At 35.8% G+C, this 17,700-nt stretch overlaps 1 protein-coding gene across 1 annotated transcript in view; it reads right to left on the bottom strand.

The window, feature by feature from the left end:
* Positions 1 to 6,734: 6,734 nt before the first annotated feature.
* Positions 6,735 to 17,700, bottom strand: part of LOC128983999 (heat shock 70 kDa protein cognate 5) — a 79,793-nt gene continuing 68,827 nt past the window's right edge. The window contains exons 10-13 of the mRNA XM_054403282.1: positions 15,676 to 15,898; positions 15,330 to 15,517; positions 14,788 to 14,928; positions 6,735 to 7,007 (exon numbers count right to left, since the gene is read on the bottom strand). Of these exons, the coding sequence (XP_054259257.1) occupies positions 6,912 to 7,007; positions 14,788 to 14,928; positions 15,330 to 15,517; positions 15,676 to 15,898 (648 nt within the window). The 3' untranslated portion in view covers positions 6,735 to 6,911. The remainder of the gene's footprint in view (positions 7,008 to 14,787; positions 14,929 to 15,329; positions 15,518 to 15,675; positions 15,899 to 17,700) is intronic.

The raw sequence follows: 17,700 nt of genomic DNA, 5'->3' as shown, positions 1-17,700 counted from the left end.
TGACAGACAAGCTAATGGGAGAAAGTATGTGTCAGATTGCTGATACCGTTTATTTTTTACATCACGCCTGTGATCTAGTTGTTAGAATTATCGCTCACGTTAACTGGTATGTCGCCGGTCACAGCTTAGCAACTTCCTAGTACCTAGATTTGTCGCTTGTGTGAAAGTGGTGAAAAAAGTAGTAAAGACGAGCAGTCCGGAGTGTGGGAACTGTTTATGGCGATTAGATTAAGGTATCTACAATCCTAAAATGCTATGGGAAGGGAGGGAAACAAGTCCGCGACGTAGGAAGGGGCGAAGGAAGTAGTAAAGGCGAGCAGTCCGGAGTGTGGGAACTGTTAATGACGATCAGATTAAGGTAGGCCTTTCTGCAATCCTAAAATGCTATGGGAAGGGAGGGAAACAGGTCCGCGACGTAGGAAGTTGTGAAGGAAGTAGTAAAGGCAATCAGTCCGTAGTGTGCGATCTGTTTATGACCATTAGATTAAGGTATTTGCGATCCTAAAATTATATGGGAAGGGAGGGAAACAGGTCCGTGACGTAGGAAGTGGTAAAGGAAGTAGTCAAGGTGAGTTGTCTGGAGTGTGGAATCTGTTTATGATGATTAGATTAAGGTATCTACAATCCTAAAATACTATTGGAAGGGAGGGAAACAGGTCCGCGACGTAGGAAGGGGCGAAGGAAGTAGTAAAGGCGAGCAGTTCGGAGTGTGGAAACTGTTTATGACGATCAGATTAAGGTATCTGCAATCCTAAAATGCTATGGGAAGGGAAGGAAACAGGTCCACGACGTAGGAAATGGTGAAGGAAGTAGTAAAGGCGAGCAGTGTGGAGTGTGGGAACTAGAAACCGTTTGTAACAGTTAGATTTATGTATCTGAAATTGAAATACTGAAATGCTATGAGAAGGGATGGAAACATGTCCACGACATAGGAAATGGTGAAGGAAGTAGTAAAGGCTGTCATCGCAGAGTGGGGGAATGATTTTCCCCGAGCAAAGCTCGGTCCCCAGGTACTCCTATATTCTAATATAAGCAATGTTTGCTTGTATGCTTGCTTGCACAAAGATCTCGAAAATGGCTCTGTCGATTTTCTTCAAATGTTGTAAATAGTTTATTCCTGGCCTAAAAACAAGTTTACTGTAGTTAGAACTGCCAATAAAAATCTAATTATGTTGAAAAATAAAACTGAAAGTCACATTTTTTTAACATTAGTCTTATGGGTTGCTAAGTAACCATGTTGGTTGAATTAAATAACAAGGAAAAGGTAAACAAAAGACTTGTAAGTGATTAAGGTAGATTTCCCATCTTTATGGAACAGCTGAAGCCTCTTTTATTGTTAGTTCTGTCCGGTTTTCTGTAGATGTCGTGCTTTGTTTACAATTTGTTTCTTGTTATTTCAGTAATTTAAAACCTCGTTTAACCAAATAATACTATTTAATCATAAACGATAACTCGTTCACTATATTACTATATTGCTATCGTTGGCTATATAACCAAACAGTGAGACACAAATAATGAGAAACTAACCCTAAAATAATAGAAACAAATTGTAAACAAAACACGACTCTACAGAAAACCAGACAGAACTAACAATAAAAGAGGCTTCAGCTATTCCATAAGGATGGTAAGGTATCTACAATCCTAAAATGCTATGGGAAGTGAGGGAAACAGGTCCGTGACGTAGGAAGTGGTGAAGGAAGTAGTAAAGGCAATCAGTCCAGAGTGTGCGATCTGTTTATGACGATTAGATTAAGATATCTGCAATCCTAAAATGCTATGGGAAGGGAGGGAAACAGGTCCGCGACGTAGGAAGTGGTGAAGGAAGTAGTAAAGGTGAGCGGTCCGGAGTGTGGAAACTGTTTATGACGATTAGATTAAGATATCTACAATCCTAAAATTCTATGGAAAGTGAGGGAAACAGGTCCGTGACGTAGGAAGTGGTGAAGGAAGTAGTAAAGGCGAGCAGTCCGAGTGTGGGAACTGTTAATGACGATTAGATTAAGGTATCTACAATCTTAAAATGCTATGGGAAGGGAGGAAAACAGGTCCGAGACGTAGGAAGTAGTGAAGGAAGGTGAGCAGTCCGGAGTGTGGAAACTGTTTATGAGGATTACATTAAGTTATCTACAATCCTAAAATGCTATGGGAAGGGAGGAAAACAGGTCCGAGACGTAGGAAGTAGTGAAGGAAGGCGAGCAGTCCAGAGGAAAATGTTCATAAGGATTTTAAGGTATCTGCAATCTTAAAATGCAATGGGAAGGGAGGGAAACAGGTCCGTGACGTAGGAAGAGGTTAAGGAAGTAGTAAAGGCTAGCAGTGTGGAGTCTGGGACCTGGAAACCAATTGTAACAGTTAGATTTATGTATCTGCAATTGAAATACTAAAATGCTATGAGAAGGGATGGAAACATGCCATGACGTAGAAAATGGTGAAGGAAGTAGCAAAGGCTGGCATCGCAGAGTGGGGGCCCCAGGTACTCTCCTTTAAATATGAATACTCATAAGGTTAACATGGGAAACTGCAGAGCCACTGGGGCAGAGCCCGAAAGGATTTTTGAAATAAGAATATGCCTATATGTTAATCGGGAATGTGAGCTATCATCATGCTAAATTTCAGCCCAATCCTACCAGTATTCTTTGCGTTTACTTGTCACAAACATACATCCATACATTCTCATTTATAATATTAGTAGGATTCTATAAACCATAATTGAACTTCACGATTGCAATTGGTACATATTTAAATACAAAATCCCTAAAGAGTTGATGGCTACTTACCACCTTTTGTCTGCTCCTGTGGGCACCTGTTGGATCAATATCCTGGTTGTTGTGAGCTGGTTCCCATGACGACTTGACTTGATCAACTGATGGTTTGTCTTCTGGCGATTATTTATCATGTTTTAAGCTTTGGTTCCCATGGAATAGGTTAAAAGACAAATTTATCTTGTGTTTCACACAACTGGGTCTTTCTCTAATAAAAACTGTATTAACTTGTTAATGTTTTCAGGGCTCATAATGCATGTAGGATATTTTCCCTTTCTAGAAAAATAAATAGCTTGAATATTTTAAAAGAAAATACAGTATAGGAAATAAGCAAAACTAATGAGCAAAATAATATGTTAACATTTAATAAATTAAGCATGTCTGATATAAGAAATATAGTGTTTTCTTTTAACCCATCCAAGGCTTCAGAGTGGGATGAAATTACGTTATTTGTGATTAAACATGTAATAGACTTTATCCAAAAACCTTTGAGCAAACTCACCCATGTATTCTTTTTTTCTGGTAAGCTAACCAGCCACTGGAGAAGGGAATTTTTCCTGATAAATTAAAATATTCTGAAATTAGACCATTATTTAAGAAAACCGACAAAAACAACCTAGACAATTACCGTCCTATCGCCATTACTTCCACGTTTTTCCACAATATTTGTAAAAGCAATTGATATTCAATTAAGATCTTTTTAGGAAAGTAACAACATCTAAAACAATACTCAATTTGGTTTTCGAAAAGGGCACAGTTGTCAAACATTAATGGCAAGAATGGTTAACTGCATCACACGGGCTCTGGATGGATCTCAGAGCGCAGCTGGTGTTCCCTGTGATCTGTCCAGGGCATTTGATTGCGTTGATCACGATATTCTCATTGGTAAATGGAAAACTATTTTTCAGGCACCCCACAAGATTTTTGGGTTGAACAGTAAATGGACGTTTTTACCCTTGACCGGAAAATGGACGACGGCAAAATGGACACAACCGTAGTGTGTCACCCATTGTATAGTGCTTGAATTGTATCTTTTTTTATGAATCCAGGGACAAATTTTAGAAAATCGTTACCAGCATGAGGGTTTTTTTTCCAAAAAATTTTAATTTGTGAGGCTGGACAAACCCCCTTCTCCTCCTGAATTATAAGAATGCACTGAATTTATTACTTGCTCAGATTAATTTTTTTTTGCGATAAGAATGGTTTCATAAATTAATATATTGCCCATAAACTGTAAAAATTTGTAATTTCTTAAAATGTTCTTTTGCCGAATCATCTCGTTTAAGCTTAAGCATAATTCTAATTCTGATAGCCTCTTTTTGTCACTTCAGAATGATATCCATATTTAATATTTTTGTTGACCCATATAATACTAAACCGAATGAAATATGGGAGTGAATGTGAGCAAAATATATACTTTTTAGGGTTTTCAAATTACAATAAAAGGACATTTTTGATAATGCGAACATTCCGGAGTTAGTTTTGGTTAAAACTTTCTGTGTGTTTATACCAATTCAATTTTTCATCTATTGTTAATCCCAGAAAGTTGATTTGATTTTCCTTTTAAATGTTATTTGAGTTGTATATTATTGTTGGCTCTTTTGTAATTTTGTTCTGAAATTTATAAATTTAGTTTTTTGTGAATTTAATAATAAGTCGATGTAGAAATAGTTTCCAATATTCTCTAATTCTACATATGTAAAAATTCCAGTGTCTTCTGGAGAGTTAGATGATACAATCAATCAAATTAGAATCATCAGCGTAAAGACATAATTTAGAATTTTGCTTATAGGTTAAAGTATCTTCCATGCCCCACAAAAAAAGCAAAGGCCCCAAAATTGAACCTTGTGGCACCCCAAATTTAATTGGTTGATAAGTTGATGATGATTTGATAATTCTATTACGATCTGTCAAATGGGTAATTTCCACGAATTGAGATCTATTTATCAAAGAGGAAGAAAACCAATTAAGAGCTCTTTTTGATATTCCAATTATTTTAAGTTTTTCTAGTAATTTACTATGTTTTACACTATCAAACGCTTTAGAAAGGTTCATAAATATGCCAATTGCATAATGTCCTTTGTGTACTGATTCAGTGACTGATTCGATAAAAGAAACAGCTACGCTCACAACTGATCTTCCATTCCGGAACCCATGCTGATTATCATCCAAAATATTAAATTTTTCCAAAAACTCTGATAGTTGTAAGTAGACGGCTTTTTCATACACTTTAGAAATTGATGGAAGAACAGACACTAGGCGATAATTGGATATATTTTCAGGGTAATTTATTTTGTGTAAAGGAATTATTTTTGCCTGCTTTAATATGTTAGATCAGATGACAAACAATTTTGCGGGAGTAGGTTTTTGCAGCCTTTATTATTGTCACAGGAATTTCATCATGCCCACTGGAGTGTTTATTTTTTTAAAGATTCCACCTTCCTTTCAGTGATCGGTTTCAGCTCAAACTTTGGCTTTACAAACAAGTCATCGATAAAATCAGCTTTCACATCAGCCGTCACATTTTGATTGTTACAATTTAAATTTAAATCAAAATCTGTAGCCATGTTGGTAAAATAACCATTAAACATATTTGCAATTTTACCAGGGTCTAAAATTGTTTCTGAATTTTGTTCTTAAATTATATTTTCTAATGGTTTCTTGTTCTTGTCATTTTCCCCAACTTCAGAGTTGATTATATTCCAGACGGTTTTCTGAATGTTTTGTGAATTTTCAATTTATTTTTTAAATATCCGTGTTTAGCCTTATTTAGTTCTCCTTTATAAATAGTCTTTTCCTGATGTAAATAATCTTTTAAACTATTACTTTTTTTACTACGATATTCCTTAGTCAGTTGAATAATATGTTGTTGTTTCATATTTAATTCTTTAGTTATCCATGTACGTTTTTTATTTCTCATTCTAACCAATATTTTTGGAAAAGCCTGATCAAAATAGAAAGAAAAAAATGTAAAAAAAGACATCATACTTTGTTTCTAACCTGGAATTATAGATATCAAACCAAGATTCATTGGAAAGTAATTGTGTAAAAAGATTAGATATCAGGTGAAAATTTACGCAACTCTTTTTTAATCGGCAATACGTACATAGTATAGCATAGTATGTATGTTACAAAATGAGAAAAAAAGTAATACAAATGTATAAAACGGCTGCTTTGATTATTATATTATTAGAACTGGTTTGTGAATCAAGCCTTATCACTTTATAATATTATTCAAGCGATCTCCACAACTCCAGCATTCTAGACAAATTTAACATCATGACCCCATAAAAGGTTGTTTTAATCCCTCCAAAACTAAAAATGCAGAAGAATGTTGACCAATACCATACCTATTATTGACTCTCAAATGTGGCTTTGAACAACAAGCGTACAACTGGATCCCCAAACTACGATTTTGGTGCTGGGGTTGACCTCTAATTGGGTACCTAATTAAATTTTAAAGCAAATACTGAAATTCTTCAGTTTTCCTTGCATTCTCACAATAAGACTGATCTAAACACAGCAGCAGTGAAGGGCAAAACTCTGCTACGGTATTTACTTGAGAAAGTATGCAAGACAAATTACATCAAAACATCAATTTTCTGAATGAATGAGTGTTAAGTGTGGTCAAACAATGGCAGGCTCAAGTGGTGCCTAAGTTAACACTTTTAGAACCATGCTTGCCATTGTTTGCAGCAGGCAACACAACTTAACAGTCAATAATACTTGGTTCTATCCGATAACCTGGCGAAACATGGATCTTTGTCAAGGTTCTGAGTACTGTGTCACCAGCAAACTAGTGCAAGATAAACGTGTTTGTCATTGGGTAAAAATAACAAAGATTTGTTTGGTAAAAATATTTTTTACAAACATAATATAACAATACATTTACAGAATGAATCCTATGTTTTAACTTAACTTTATAAATATTGATTCTTAACATACATGTCGAGGAAAAGAATGATTAGTTGGTCAGGACCTTTAATGTATTCTACATTAAACATATTAAGGTAATCTTTGTTTTACATTATCACAGAACTAACATAAATAATAAACTGCATGGAGAATTATTGTAAAAAATACAACAAATTTAGTTTCACGGCACAGTCTTAATAAACTCGAGGAAGAGACTATACAGAAATTTACATGTTACTGCTTGTCCTCCTTCTTCTCTTTCTTCTCCTCTTCTGTTTGCTCAGTTGAACCACTGCTGCTACTACTTGAACCTTCCCTCTCAGCCGCCATCTGGTAAAAATAATTACATTCTTATTTCATTAATATTTTTAGTTTGGTTAAAAGTTGTGTGGAATGTGTGTAAAGCTAAATCTATATATTAATAGGCAAGCATGTTTCTTTAAAACCTTTTTCTCAGCTTGTATGCATCGCAGGGAAAATCTATGCATACTGTTAGAAAGGTATTTTCCTGTAGATAAGCAGAAACCCTTTAAACATTAAAATAGGCTCAAATATAAGCACAAAAAATGAATTTGAAATTTTAAAAAATTAACATGGGCTTTATGGGTTGCCATGCTGGTGACGAAGTAACAACGAAATATAAACAGAAAATCAAAACAAATAGAAGAAATTACAATCACATGTTTTATTTGCAGTATGGAGTGAAAATAGAGAAACCTGTACCTTTGACGCTTTCACTTACAACTAGACATTCTATCCCCATGTTGAAGTCGTAGTTGATGTGAGCCACCAACAGATTGCGCTGATCTAAATTACTAATTTCTGTTGAATACAAGATGTTTTTTACCAAGTCAAACTTATGGAATGACTTATTGTGAGCTATAGCAACTGTAATGACCCATCAAATTTGTCGGCAACAAAAAATAAGGTAGAAATAATTTTAGACACACATTCTGTGACTGGCTCACACAACTACAGGTTTTTAATAAAAAAATGGTGACAGCTGGTCCATAATCTATGTAATGTAATGTAATGGCGTGTCTACTTCAGTATCCAATAGTCAATGCGTGTACAACCAACCACACCAGGCTAGGTTAGGTAAAATAACCAAACAGTAAACAAATTTTATTAGATGTAATTTTTAAATTAACAAATAACCTAACTTTATCTTACCTGTTGTGGTGGATATAACAGAATAGAGAGAAACAAAGTCTGTACTGTACATACTAAACAAAGTCATAACTTAAACGTTTCTATTAAGGCTATAAAAGTTGAATTTTGTTTCTAAAAGCGTTGGCGGATGTGTAACTATTATATGCAACAGATGTAAAGATTAAAATGTTTCTATTTTGTGTCCTCTTCCCGTTGCAAAGCACGGTACTGTTATGTATTCTCTAAGACTGTTAATAATTCATTTATACCTATTTTACTATCATATGTTTTTCTATTGTTTTTGTTTTGTAAACATTCATGAATTAGATTTTGTTTTGAGTTAATATGCGTGCATTTTTTAATTATTTTGTAATTAATAAGAGTAATTTTAATTGGCGACGAGTGTGAAAATCAACTAGCCACTTTAAAATTAAACACATTTACTTTTCAAAATTACATTCAATTTCTAGTTTCAAGATACACTAATATTTTATACAGTTCAAACTATAATGGATGCACAACAGTTTACCTTGCTTCTAAACACTTTCAATGAACAACAAAAAGCACTTGTACGTGAGATGTCAAACATTTTTCAAGCTCAAATTCAAACAATTGTTACATCAATTGGAAAACCCAGAGAAGAATGTTCTCAATCTACAATGTCAAATGTTGCTACATTCGAAAACTTCAATGCCAAACAAGAAAAGTTTACCAGCTATTTGGAACGTTTCGAAAACTATTATACAATGAAAGGTTTGACTGACAAGAAGAAAATTGCTCAGCTCTTGTGTAATTCTATAGGTAGTGAACATTATAACAACCTATCTGCATTTTTGGGTCCAGACAAGCCACTCAAATCATTAGATTATGAAACTGTTGAATGACTTCAAGAAACTATTGACTCCAAAGAAAAGTGTTGTTGTTGCTCAACATTATTTCTTAAATATTTTTCAAAAAGAAAACCAGTCAATTTCAGAGTTTGTGGCCGATCTCAGACGTAATCTTCAAGAATGTGAATTTGCAGTTGAATGCTCCAGCGATGAATGTGGGACATCTGTGTCAATTGCTGATGTTTTCTTGCGGGCACAGTTCATACGAGGATTAAAGGACAATTGGCTTAGGGAACACATTTTACAATCCGTGTACACTAAGTTTGATGACATTCTAGAGAAAGCTATTGCTCTTGAAGCATCAAAAATTGAAAGCAAAGAATTTCACCAACATGCATGTTCTAACAATTTTAATGTGGATTCCGCTGGAGTGCACATAATTACAAGATCTTCCAGACGATCCCACCAGTTCTCTAACAATCGCTCATCTAATAAGACATCTCTCAACTGGAAACAACGTTCAAATAACATAAGACCTGACTTCAATGCCCTCGGAATAGAAGGCCTCTGTCTTAGATGTGGAAGTAGCAAATACATTGCTGCAAATTGTAACAAACACAAGTATAAACTCCAATGTGGGGAGTGTTTAAAACGAGGACATGTCTCTGCGGTCTGCATAACTACACTGATGTCAAGGACTAAGAAATCAACATCAAAGTTAAATTCGACCAACAACCTAAATTCAGGATCAAATGATGACGATTATTCAAGTGACAACTCTTCTGATTCTTCGGAGTGCACAAAATTGATTCGATCTACCAGAACTTTGATGTCGTAGATTTATTTGAAGTTGGACATGATTCAGACAAGTACATTGTTTCTGTCAGTATAAATGGAAGATCACAATGTTTAGAAATAAAAGGTTAAATACCTGTAGTACTTGTCCGTGATCCTGTGTTTAAGGTCAGCGACCCAGGTTTTGAACCTAAAGGTTCATTTTTAAGCTGATACCATGGTTAAACTCCTTCTAAACACATAAATCCTCTTCATAACTGTGAAGAGTCGTTGAAGACACGAACACGAACACGAAAACACAAACATTTAACAAAATTGGCCAATTAAAATAATACTGGTACGGTAGCGTGCGTGGTGTACACGCACGTTGATGGCTACGTTGATGACACGTTCTTTCTCTTCAATGGTAACATAAGACAGCTCAATATCCTCAACTCATATCTTAATTCCATCCATAAGAATTTAAAGTTTACCTTAGAGGAAGAGAACAACAACAAGCTAAATTTCCTGGACGTAACAATAACAAAACATCCCAACAATTTCACTTTCAATATCTACAGGAAACCAGCCACAACTGACCAAACGATACATTCTTCATCCCATCATCCGTACAGTCAAAAAATGGCTTCATATAATAGCTTTGTTCATCGACTTATTTCTCTACCTCTTAATCAAGACAGTTATAACGAGGAACTTAACATCATAAAACACATAGCAGTATCTAATGGATATAAAAGCTCCATCATAGACAAGATAGTAACTAAACATAAAAATGAAAGTAGGCCTAAGTTGTTAAAAGAGAAACAGAAATATGTTTCCACTGAGTATGGTACAGTTTTGAACAATAGCCTTAAATCTGAAATGACCAAAAACAATTTTAAAATGTCATTTAAAACGTCAAATAAACTATCTTATCTCCTAAAACCACGAATTGTACAAAACACTGCTAATTTTGATAAGAAAGCAATTTATAAAATTAAATGCAATGACTGTCCGAGTTACTACATTGGACAAACAGCTCGTTCGTTTACGCAAAGATTTAAAGAACACCTGCCTAAAAAATCTACTAAATCTGCCTTCGCAAATCATTTGATAGACACAAACCATAATTACACCGACATTAATACCAATCTGGACATATTGCATTATTGCAGAAAAGGCAAACATATGAACACCATCGAAGAGTTCGAAATATACCGATCATCTAAAAACAGTCCTACCCATTTGCTCAATGAAAAATTATCCTTCGAGTCAAATTTAATCTACAATACAGCAATAGATATGATAGATGGCAGTGTCAATGTGATGCGAGGATCTGACGACAACGGGAGTGGTAGGGGGCACATACGTCACGCCCCGACATCGACGCGTACAGTCATGACTCATCTTTTGCCGGCTACACCCCGTACCAGTATTATTTTAATTGGCCAATTTTGTTAAATGTTTGTGTTTTCGTGTTCGTGTCTTCAACGACTCTTCACAGTTATGAAGAGGATTTATGTGTTTAGAAGGAGTTTAACCATGGTATCAGCTTGAAAATGAACCTTTGGGTTCGAAACCTGGGTCGCTGACCTAAAACACAGGATCACGGACAAGTACTACAGGTATTTAACCTTTTATTAGTAAATTACGTGATTCAGAGGCTAAACATGTTGAAAATGTTTAGAAGTTGACAGTGGGGCTAAATTTTCTCTCCTTGCAAAGAATGACTTTGAACGTCTACATCTGAATGTACCTGTAGAACCATCAAGGCTAGCTTTCCGTTCATACTCTGGAGACATAATCAAACCAGAGGGAAAGGTATCAGTTTCTGTATCATACAAGGGTAAACAGTTCAAAGGTGACCTTCACATTGTCCCTTCAGGTCATGACGCACTTCTAGGACGCCAATGGATCCGAGGACTGGGTATTGAGCTGTGTGAAATTCACGCTGAAATGAACCGACCAGCTACTACCCTTCAATTACAACCAGTAAATCCAGTTGAAGAGCTGTTTGAAAAATTTGTGCCAATTTTCGAGCCAAAAATTGGATGCGTTCCAAACTTTACAGTATCATTACATCTTCGATCAGGAGCAAAGCCTATTTTCAATCGTGAACGGAACGTTCCTCATGCTCTTATTGATCAGGTCAAAAAGGAACTAGATTCACTTGAAAATGAAGGAATCACTTCACCTGTTACGTCAAGTGATTGGGGGTCACCACTAGTCGTGATACCTAAAGCAGATGGAAGTGTTCGTCTCTGTGTCGACTACAAATGTGGTGTGAATGAACGAATAGTTCAGGCAAACCATCCTATTCGAAAAATTGACAATGTACTCGATAGTTTGAGAGGATCTCGTTACTTTTGTAAATTTGACCTGTACAAAGCTTATCTGCACCTCAAGGTCAACGAAGAGTCCAGTATTATCCAGACAATGTCAACACACTGTGGAACATATCGTGTCAATCGTCTAAGCTTCGGAATAAAGACAGCACCTTCTGAATTCAACCAAATTCTTACACAAATTTTGAAGGGATTGCCTAAAACCGAGGCCTACTTTGATGACATAATTTGCCATGGTTCAACAATGGATGAGTGCAAAAGAAATCTACAGGCCTGTCTTCAACGACTCTCAGATTTTGACTTACACATAAACAAACAGAAGTGTTCATTTTTTCAAGAACAAATAGAATATCTAGGACGAGTGGAGGAGTTAAACAAAATAAAGAAATCTCCTACCAAAGTTCAAGCTATTAAAGAAATATCACGTCCATCAAAAGTTGAGGAATTACGACGATTCTTAGGAATGGTTTCTTACTACTCTCGTTTCTTTCCAGATGCTTCAACTGTCACTTCTCCTTTACGACGTTTGTTACGTAAAAATAAGAAATGGGAATGGACACCAGAATGTGAAAAGGCTTTTCAACGAATCAAAACTGAGCTGTGCAGTAACAGGATACTCTTACCTTTTGATCCAAAACTACTGTTAGTTCTCACCACAGACGCTTCACCTACTGGACTAGCTGCAGTTCTTAGCCACTTTTAATTGATGGAACAGAAAGACCAATTGCTTACGCCTCACGTTCACTCACTGATGCCGAATGTAACTATAGTCAACTAGACCGGGAAGCATTGGCCATAGTTTTTGGTGTCTCCCACTTCTATTATTACTTATTCGGGACTCAATTTCAACTTGTAACAGATAATCAGCCCATATCTAGGATCTTCAGACATGACAAGGCTCTACCACAAATGACTTCAGCTCGTTTACTCAGATATGCATCATATCTGTCAGGTTTCAATTACAAGTTGGTGTTCAAAAAGGGCATGGAAAATAAAAACGTGGATTGTCTTTCACAAGCTCCTCTTACACAAACTCACTCTCCTAAAGACAAGAAAATCGAAAAAGAGGTACACCAAATCTGCAGCCAAGTTTTTTTCAAATTTCAAGCCATGAAATGACAGCTAAAATCATTAAGAACGAGACAGCCAAAGATCCAGTGATCTTTAAGATTTTGAAAGACCTACTCACCAATTCAACTGATTCTGATTTTACTTTGGTCGAAAACATTATTTTCCGGGGAGAAAGAGTTTACATTCCATCACTACTTAGAAACAAGATTCTAAATAAACTTCACAAAAGTCATCTTGGAATCACAAAAATGAAACAGCTAGCACGGCGCTATGTTTACTGGCCAAATATTGACAAGGACATTGAGCATCTTGTGAAAGGATGTGAAAATTGTGCACTAACACGGTCAAATCCACCCAAAGCTCCCAACCACCCGTGGGAAATCCCAAAAGAGAACTGGGAAAGAATACACATTGACTACGCAGGACCGTTTCAAGGCTTCAACTTCCTCGTGTGTATTGATGCTAGATCAAAATGGGCGGAGATAAAAGTAATCAAAGATGCACCATCCAGCTCCAATACCATACATCTACTTGAACAAATTTTTGCTACACACGGCTACCCAAATGTTATGGTATCTGACAACGCCTCAATTTTTCAAAGTGATACATTCCAAGCTTATTGCAAATTGCATGGCGTTTTCCAGAAATTCAAATCTCCAGGACACCCAGCAACAAACGGCTTAGCAGAACGCTCCGTTCAAACATTGAAGAACCGCCTGAAGTCCACAGCTTCGGAAAACATACCAATGGCAATAAAGGTCCAGAAGATCTTAATGCGGTACCGAGCAACTCCTCAGCATGTGGCAAATCACCCGCTGAACTTTACCTCCGCAGGAAGTTAAGAATACGAATGGATGCCATTTTTCCTAACGTACAAAATCCTTCAACTAAAAATGCTCCTCCAGCACGTTCATTCAATGAGGGGGAGAGAGTTCAGGTTCGTCTCTTCAAGAACAACAAGAACGTTTGGGAGTTTGGAGAGGTAAATAAAAAGTTGGGAACTCGACACTATCTAGTTTCCCTTGATACGTCAGGCCGACTTATAAAACGACACATTGATCAATTGCGGTCCACTTTGATACCAAAACCAAAGGTTGTTAGGGCTGGACCAATCCACATATTTGATGTTCCACGGGCTTCTAAATGCACCAAAGGAAACACTACGGCTGCTACTCCTTATAATCAATTAGCTAATCCTGAAAGACCGTCAACTCCTGAAAGACCATTAACTGCCGTAAGAACATCAAATCCCGGAGGACCGTCAACTCCCGAAGAACGATCAATTCCCGCCAACTTCCAAAGCAAACAATTCAGAGGTTCCAGAAGTTCAGGAAACAGAAACAAACAATGGCCATATTCCTGAGAATCAAGAGAGATCAAGGCGACAAAGGCATAATAATACACTGAAAGTTCAAAATAGTGGGGGAGACTGTTATGTCTTCTCTAGGACTGTTAATAATTCATTTATACCTATTTTACTATCATATGTTTTTCTATTGTTTTTGTTTTGTAAACATTCATGAATTAAATTTTGTGTTGAGTTAATATGCGTGCATTTATTAATTATTTTGTAAATAATAAGAGTCATTTTACATAGTAATTTTAAATTGCACATTCTGGGAACGAATATGTAAAATTACATCTATAGAAATGTGTAAAATGACAAAATTAACTTTATTTATTCAAATCCAACATGATTTTACTCAAATCAAATCAAATCCATTTATTGCCATCAACATTAAATACAGTACATGTATAGAAACGTCATACAGTTTTCATCACAATATTTCACTGTCACACTGTGGACTGTCACTGTATAAATCACTGTCACAGTTTGTTTTACTGTTTTCTATTGTATGCATGCAACAAATTAACAAGTTTATAAAAACAAAAATCATATAATTTAACAACATACAGATGAAATGTGTGTTCACATACCTTCTTGTAAGCCATCTCAAACAGCTTTAGTGATGCTTGCTGCAACTCTGAAGTGGATTTTTTTATTTCCTCAGGTTCAACGTTATCTTTGTTTGAAAGTTTGTCTCGAACTTGATTGATGAGCTCTTTCAGTTTTGTGCACTGGAAAAATTCAAATGTTAATGTATTTCTAGTAAATGGGTGTTAATAAAAAATGGAATCAAAACAAATCTTTTAAATTTTGAACTTTCACGGGTTACTCATGATGTTCTTGACATACTCTGTGCATTTTTCACTCCCAGTTCTTTTAAATGATTAAAACAGTTATTTGAAAACTCTTGCTTAGTGAGCTTTCATTTTAGCTGGAATACGAGAAAAGTTTTGATGAAAAATCACAGTTTTGGTTTCATTCAAACTAAATTAGTTGCTTAAAAGAAAGTTGTTTTAAAAGGTTACTTGTTTCAAACTTATTTTTAAGCATGCCATTATTTTAAAATAATTTATTGAGTACAAATAGCAATTTAGTTTGAAAATCACCAAGATTGGTTCAATCTATAGCCTACCTCTTCTTGTGGCAACTGGTCTTTGAACTCATCCATCTTGGTCTCAGTGTCATGGATGATGCCTTCTGCTTGGTTAACAGCCTCAACTCGTTCCTTCTTCACCTTATCCTGTTGGGCAAACTGTTCTGCGTTGCGCACCATATTCTCTATCTCATCCTTGCTAAGTCCGCCCGAAGACTGAATTACAACTGAAACAGATGAACGTTTTCATTTACCCAATTTAATGTTATTGGTTGTATGATTGGAACAACAGATATTTTCTTTTTTGTCTAAAATATTCAGTTAAGTAAATAACAATTCACCATTTACTGTTTTATGTTTAGGTGTTGCTGTTGCTGATACTCACTTTGTTGTTCCTTGCCAGTGCCTTTGTCTCTGGCTGAAACGTGCACAATGCCATTAGCATCAATATCAAAAGTAACTTCTATTTGAGGTACACCTCGTGGTGCTGGAGGTATCCCAACCAGAGTGAACTGTCCCAACATCTTATTGTCAGAAGCCATCTCTCTCTCTCCCTGGTGTACCTTGATCTCTACCTGTGTCTGTCCGTCAGCAGCAGTGGAAAACACCTGTAAACCACAAAAGTATTCTTCAACCGACTGACAGAACTGGCTAAAATATGAAAACAGTGTACATAATATACTTATACATACATGTATATATGATATGATATATATGGGAGTATTTCATTTGGTCCAAAATCGTTTGGTCCAACACTCTAATACGAGTTCGTTTGGTCCAACAGTATGAACTATTGCGTCCATCACATTGAAGGCGTAATCGCAGTTGATAATAATTGATATGTTTGCATTTATATACACGTACATATACATATATTTATTTATATATAATGTGTTTGTGTCCTGTTTACTTTTTATCCCCAGTCAATCTTAAAACAACGCGTTTTAATTCCCTAGGTTTGTGGATAAATATTGACTTTGCTTTTTTGAGTTTGCATTTAATTTTTAACCCTTTCAGTGTTAGGCCAATAATTCATATTTTGTAAGACTTTTTTGTTTGCCTTTTAATTCCATTACCCGTTGTTGAATTTTAACTGTCATGTTGTCACTATTTTATTAATTAGGCTAATTTTGAATAATAACACAATAAGAAAATATATAAGAAAGATAAATCCCGGTATTTGTAGTAAACATCAAATAAAACTTAGTTTTTGTTGTAATTTTCCTGGTTTTCCTATAAATTTTTTTGTTCTGATAGCATTATTTGAAACCGAAATCTCACAAAATCAAAAGTCATATAGTTTACAATGTAATATTGAATTTAACCCTGATTTAGTTGGACGAGGTTATTGTAATATAGCAATTTTAGGAAAACTAATGTTTTGCAGCAAAGTCTCAGGAACACATTTACTACTACTAAAACTAAAACAGGGTGTCCACAAAAAATTTGTCATTAATTTCCATGACTTTCCATGACTATCCATGACCATTTACCATTGATTTCCATGACTCACAAACTTTACACGCAAATTATAATATAACACACACACACAAATAATACTGCCTGGACATGTTATTTTGTAGAAAATACTGAAATAGGCCTATGTAATAACAGATAACAATGGAGTACAATAGGTGCAACAATGAACTAAAACAAACCAAAACTCATGAAATAATACAACTGTAATAAATTGAATTGTCGAACATTTGTGAAAAATCCTGAAAAATGCTACAACAGTCGGGGTTACGGCTGACAGAGTATTGAATGGTCCCCTCAAATCCATCCATAATTGGAAATTTCCATGACTTTCCATGACTTCTTGCCTATTTCCCTGACTTTCAATGACCAAAATTTGTTTCCATGACTTTCCATGACTATCCCTGACTTTCCAGAATGTGGACACCCTGTAAAAGATTGCATCTAAATAGTCCGTGACTAGCTGGTGCTGCTACCTAGTAACGCATTGAACAACCATCTGCAGCGCCATCTGTTCGCAATCGGTGGCGACAGCTTAAATACCGGGTTTTGACTCCCCAGTCTTCAAGCACAGATAGCCGAGAAGGCTAGGGCGTGTGTCACTTAGCCAGTGGCATTCGTCTGCTCGGGTTCGAATCCCGTCCTGTGTGGCAAATAATTGGTGACCTGTGTGTTTGTAGCGATATACTACAACCACTGGGGAATAGTGAGGTGTTCATAATCCTTGGTTTAGACATACACCTCGAAATCATCGGATTGGGCAAATCTTTTAGCTAAGTGGTTGGTAGTGTATCCTATGAACATGCAGGTCACTAATGGCCATTTTGCTTTTTTTTTAAATAACCTTCCTCTCTATATCCCTTAGGGTTTTTTTAAAACAACGATATATCGTTTCATAGCACTGAAAGGGTTAACAGATGGCTTATTTATCTCT

The sequence above is a fragment of the Macrosteles quadrilineatus genome, unplaced genomic scaffold (genome assembly GCF_028750875.1).
Source record: "Macrosteles quadrilineatus isolate MER2022 unplaced genomic scaffold, UCM_ALF_1.0 Scaffold_1__1_contigs__length_201487025, whole genome shotgun sequence".
Classification (NCBI taxonomy): domain Eukaryota; kingdom Metazoa; phylum Arthropoda; class Insecta; order Hemiptera; family Cicadellidae; genus Macrosteles; species Macrosteles quadrilineatus.
This window is presented reverse-complemented; position numbering and strand designations above follow the sequence as displayed.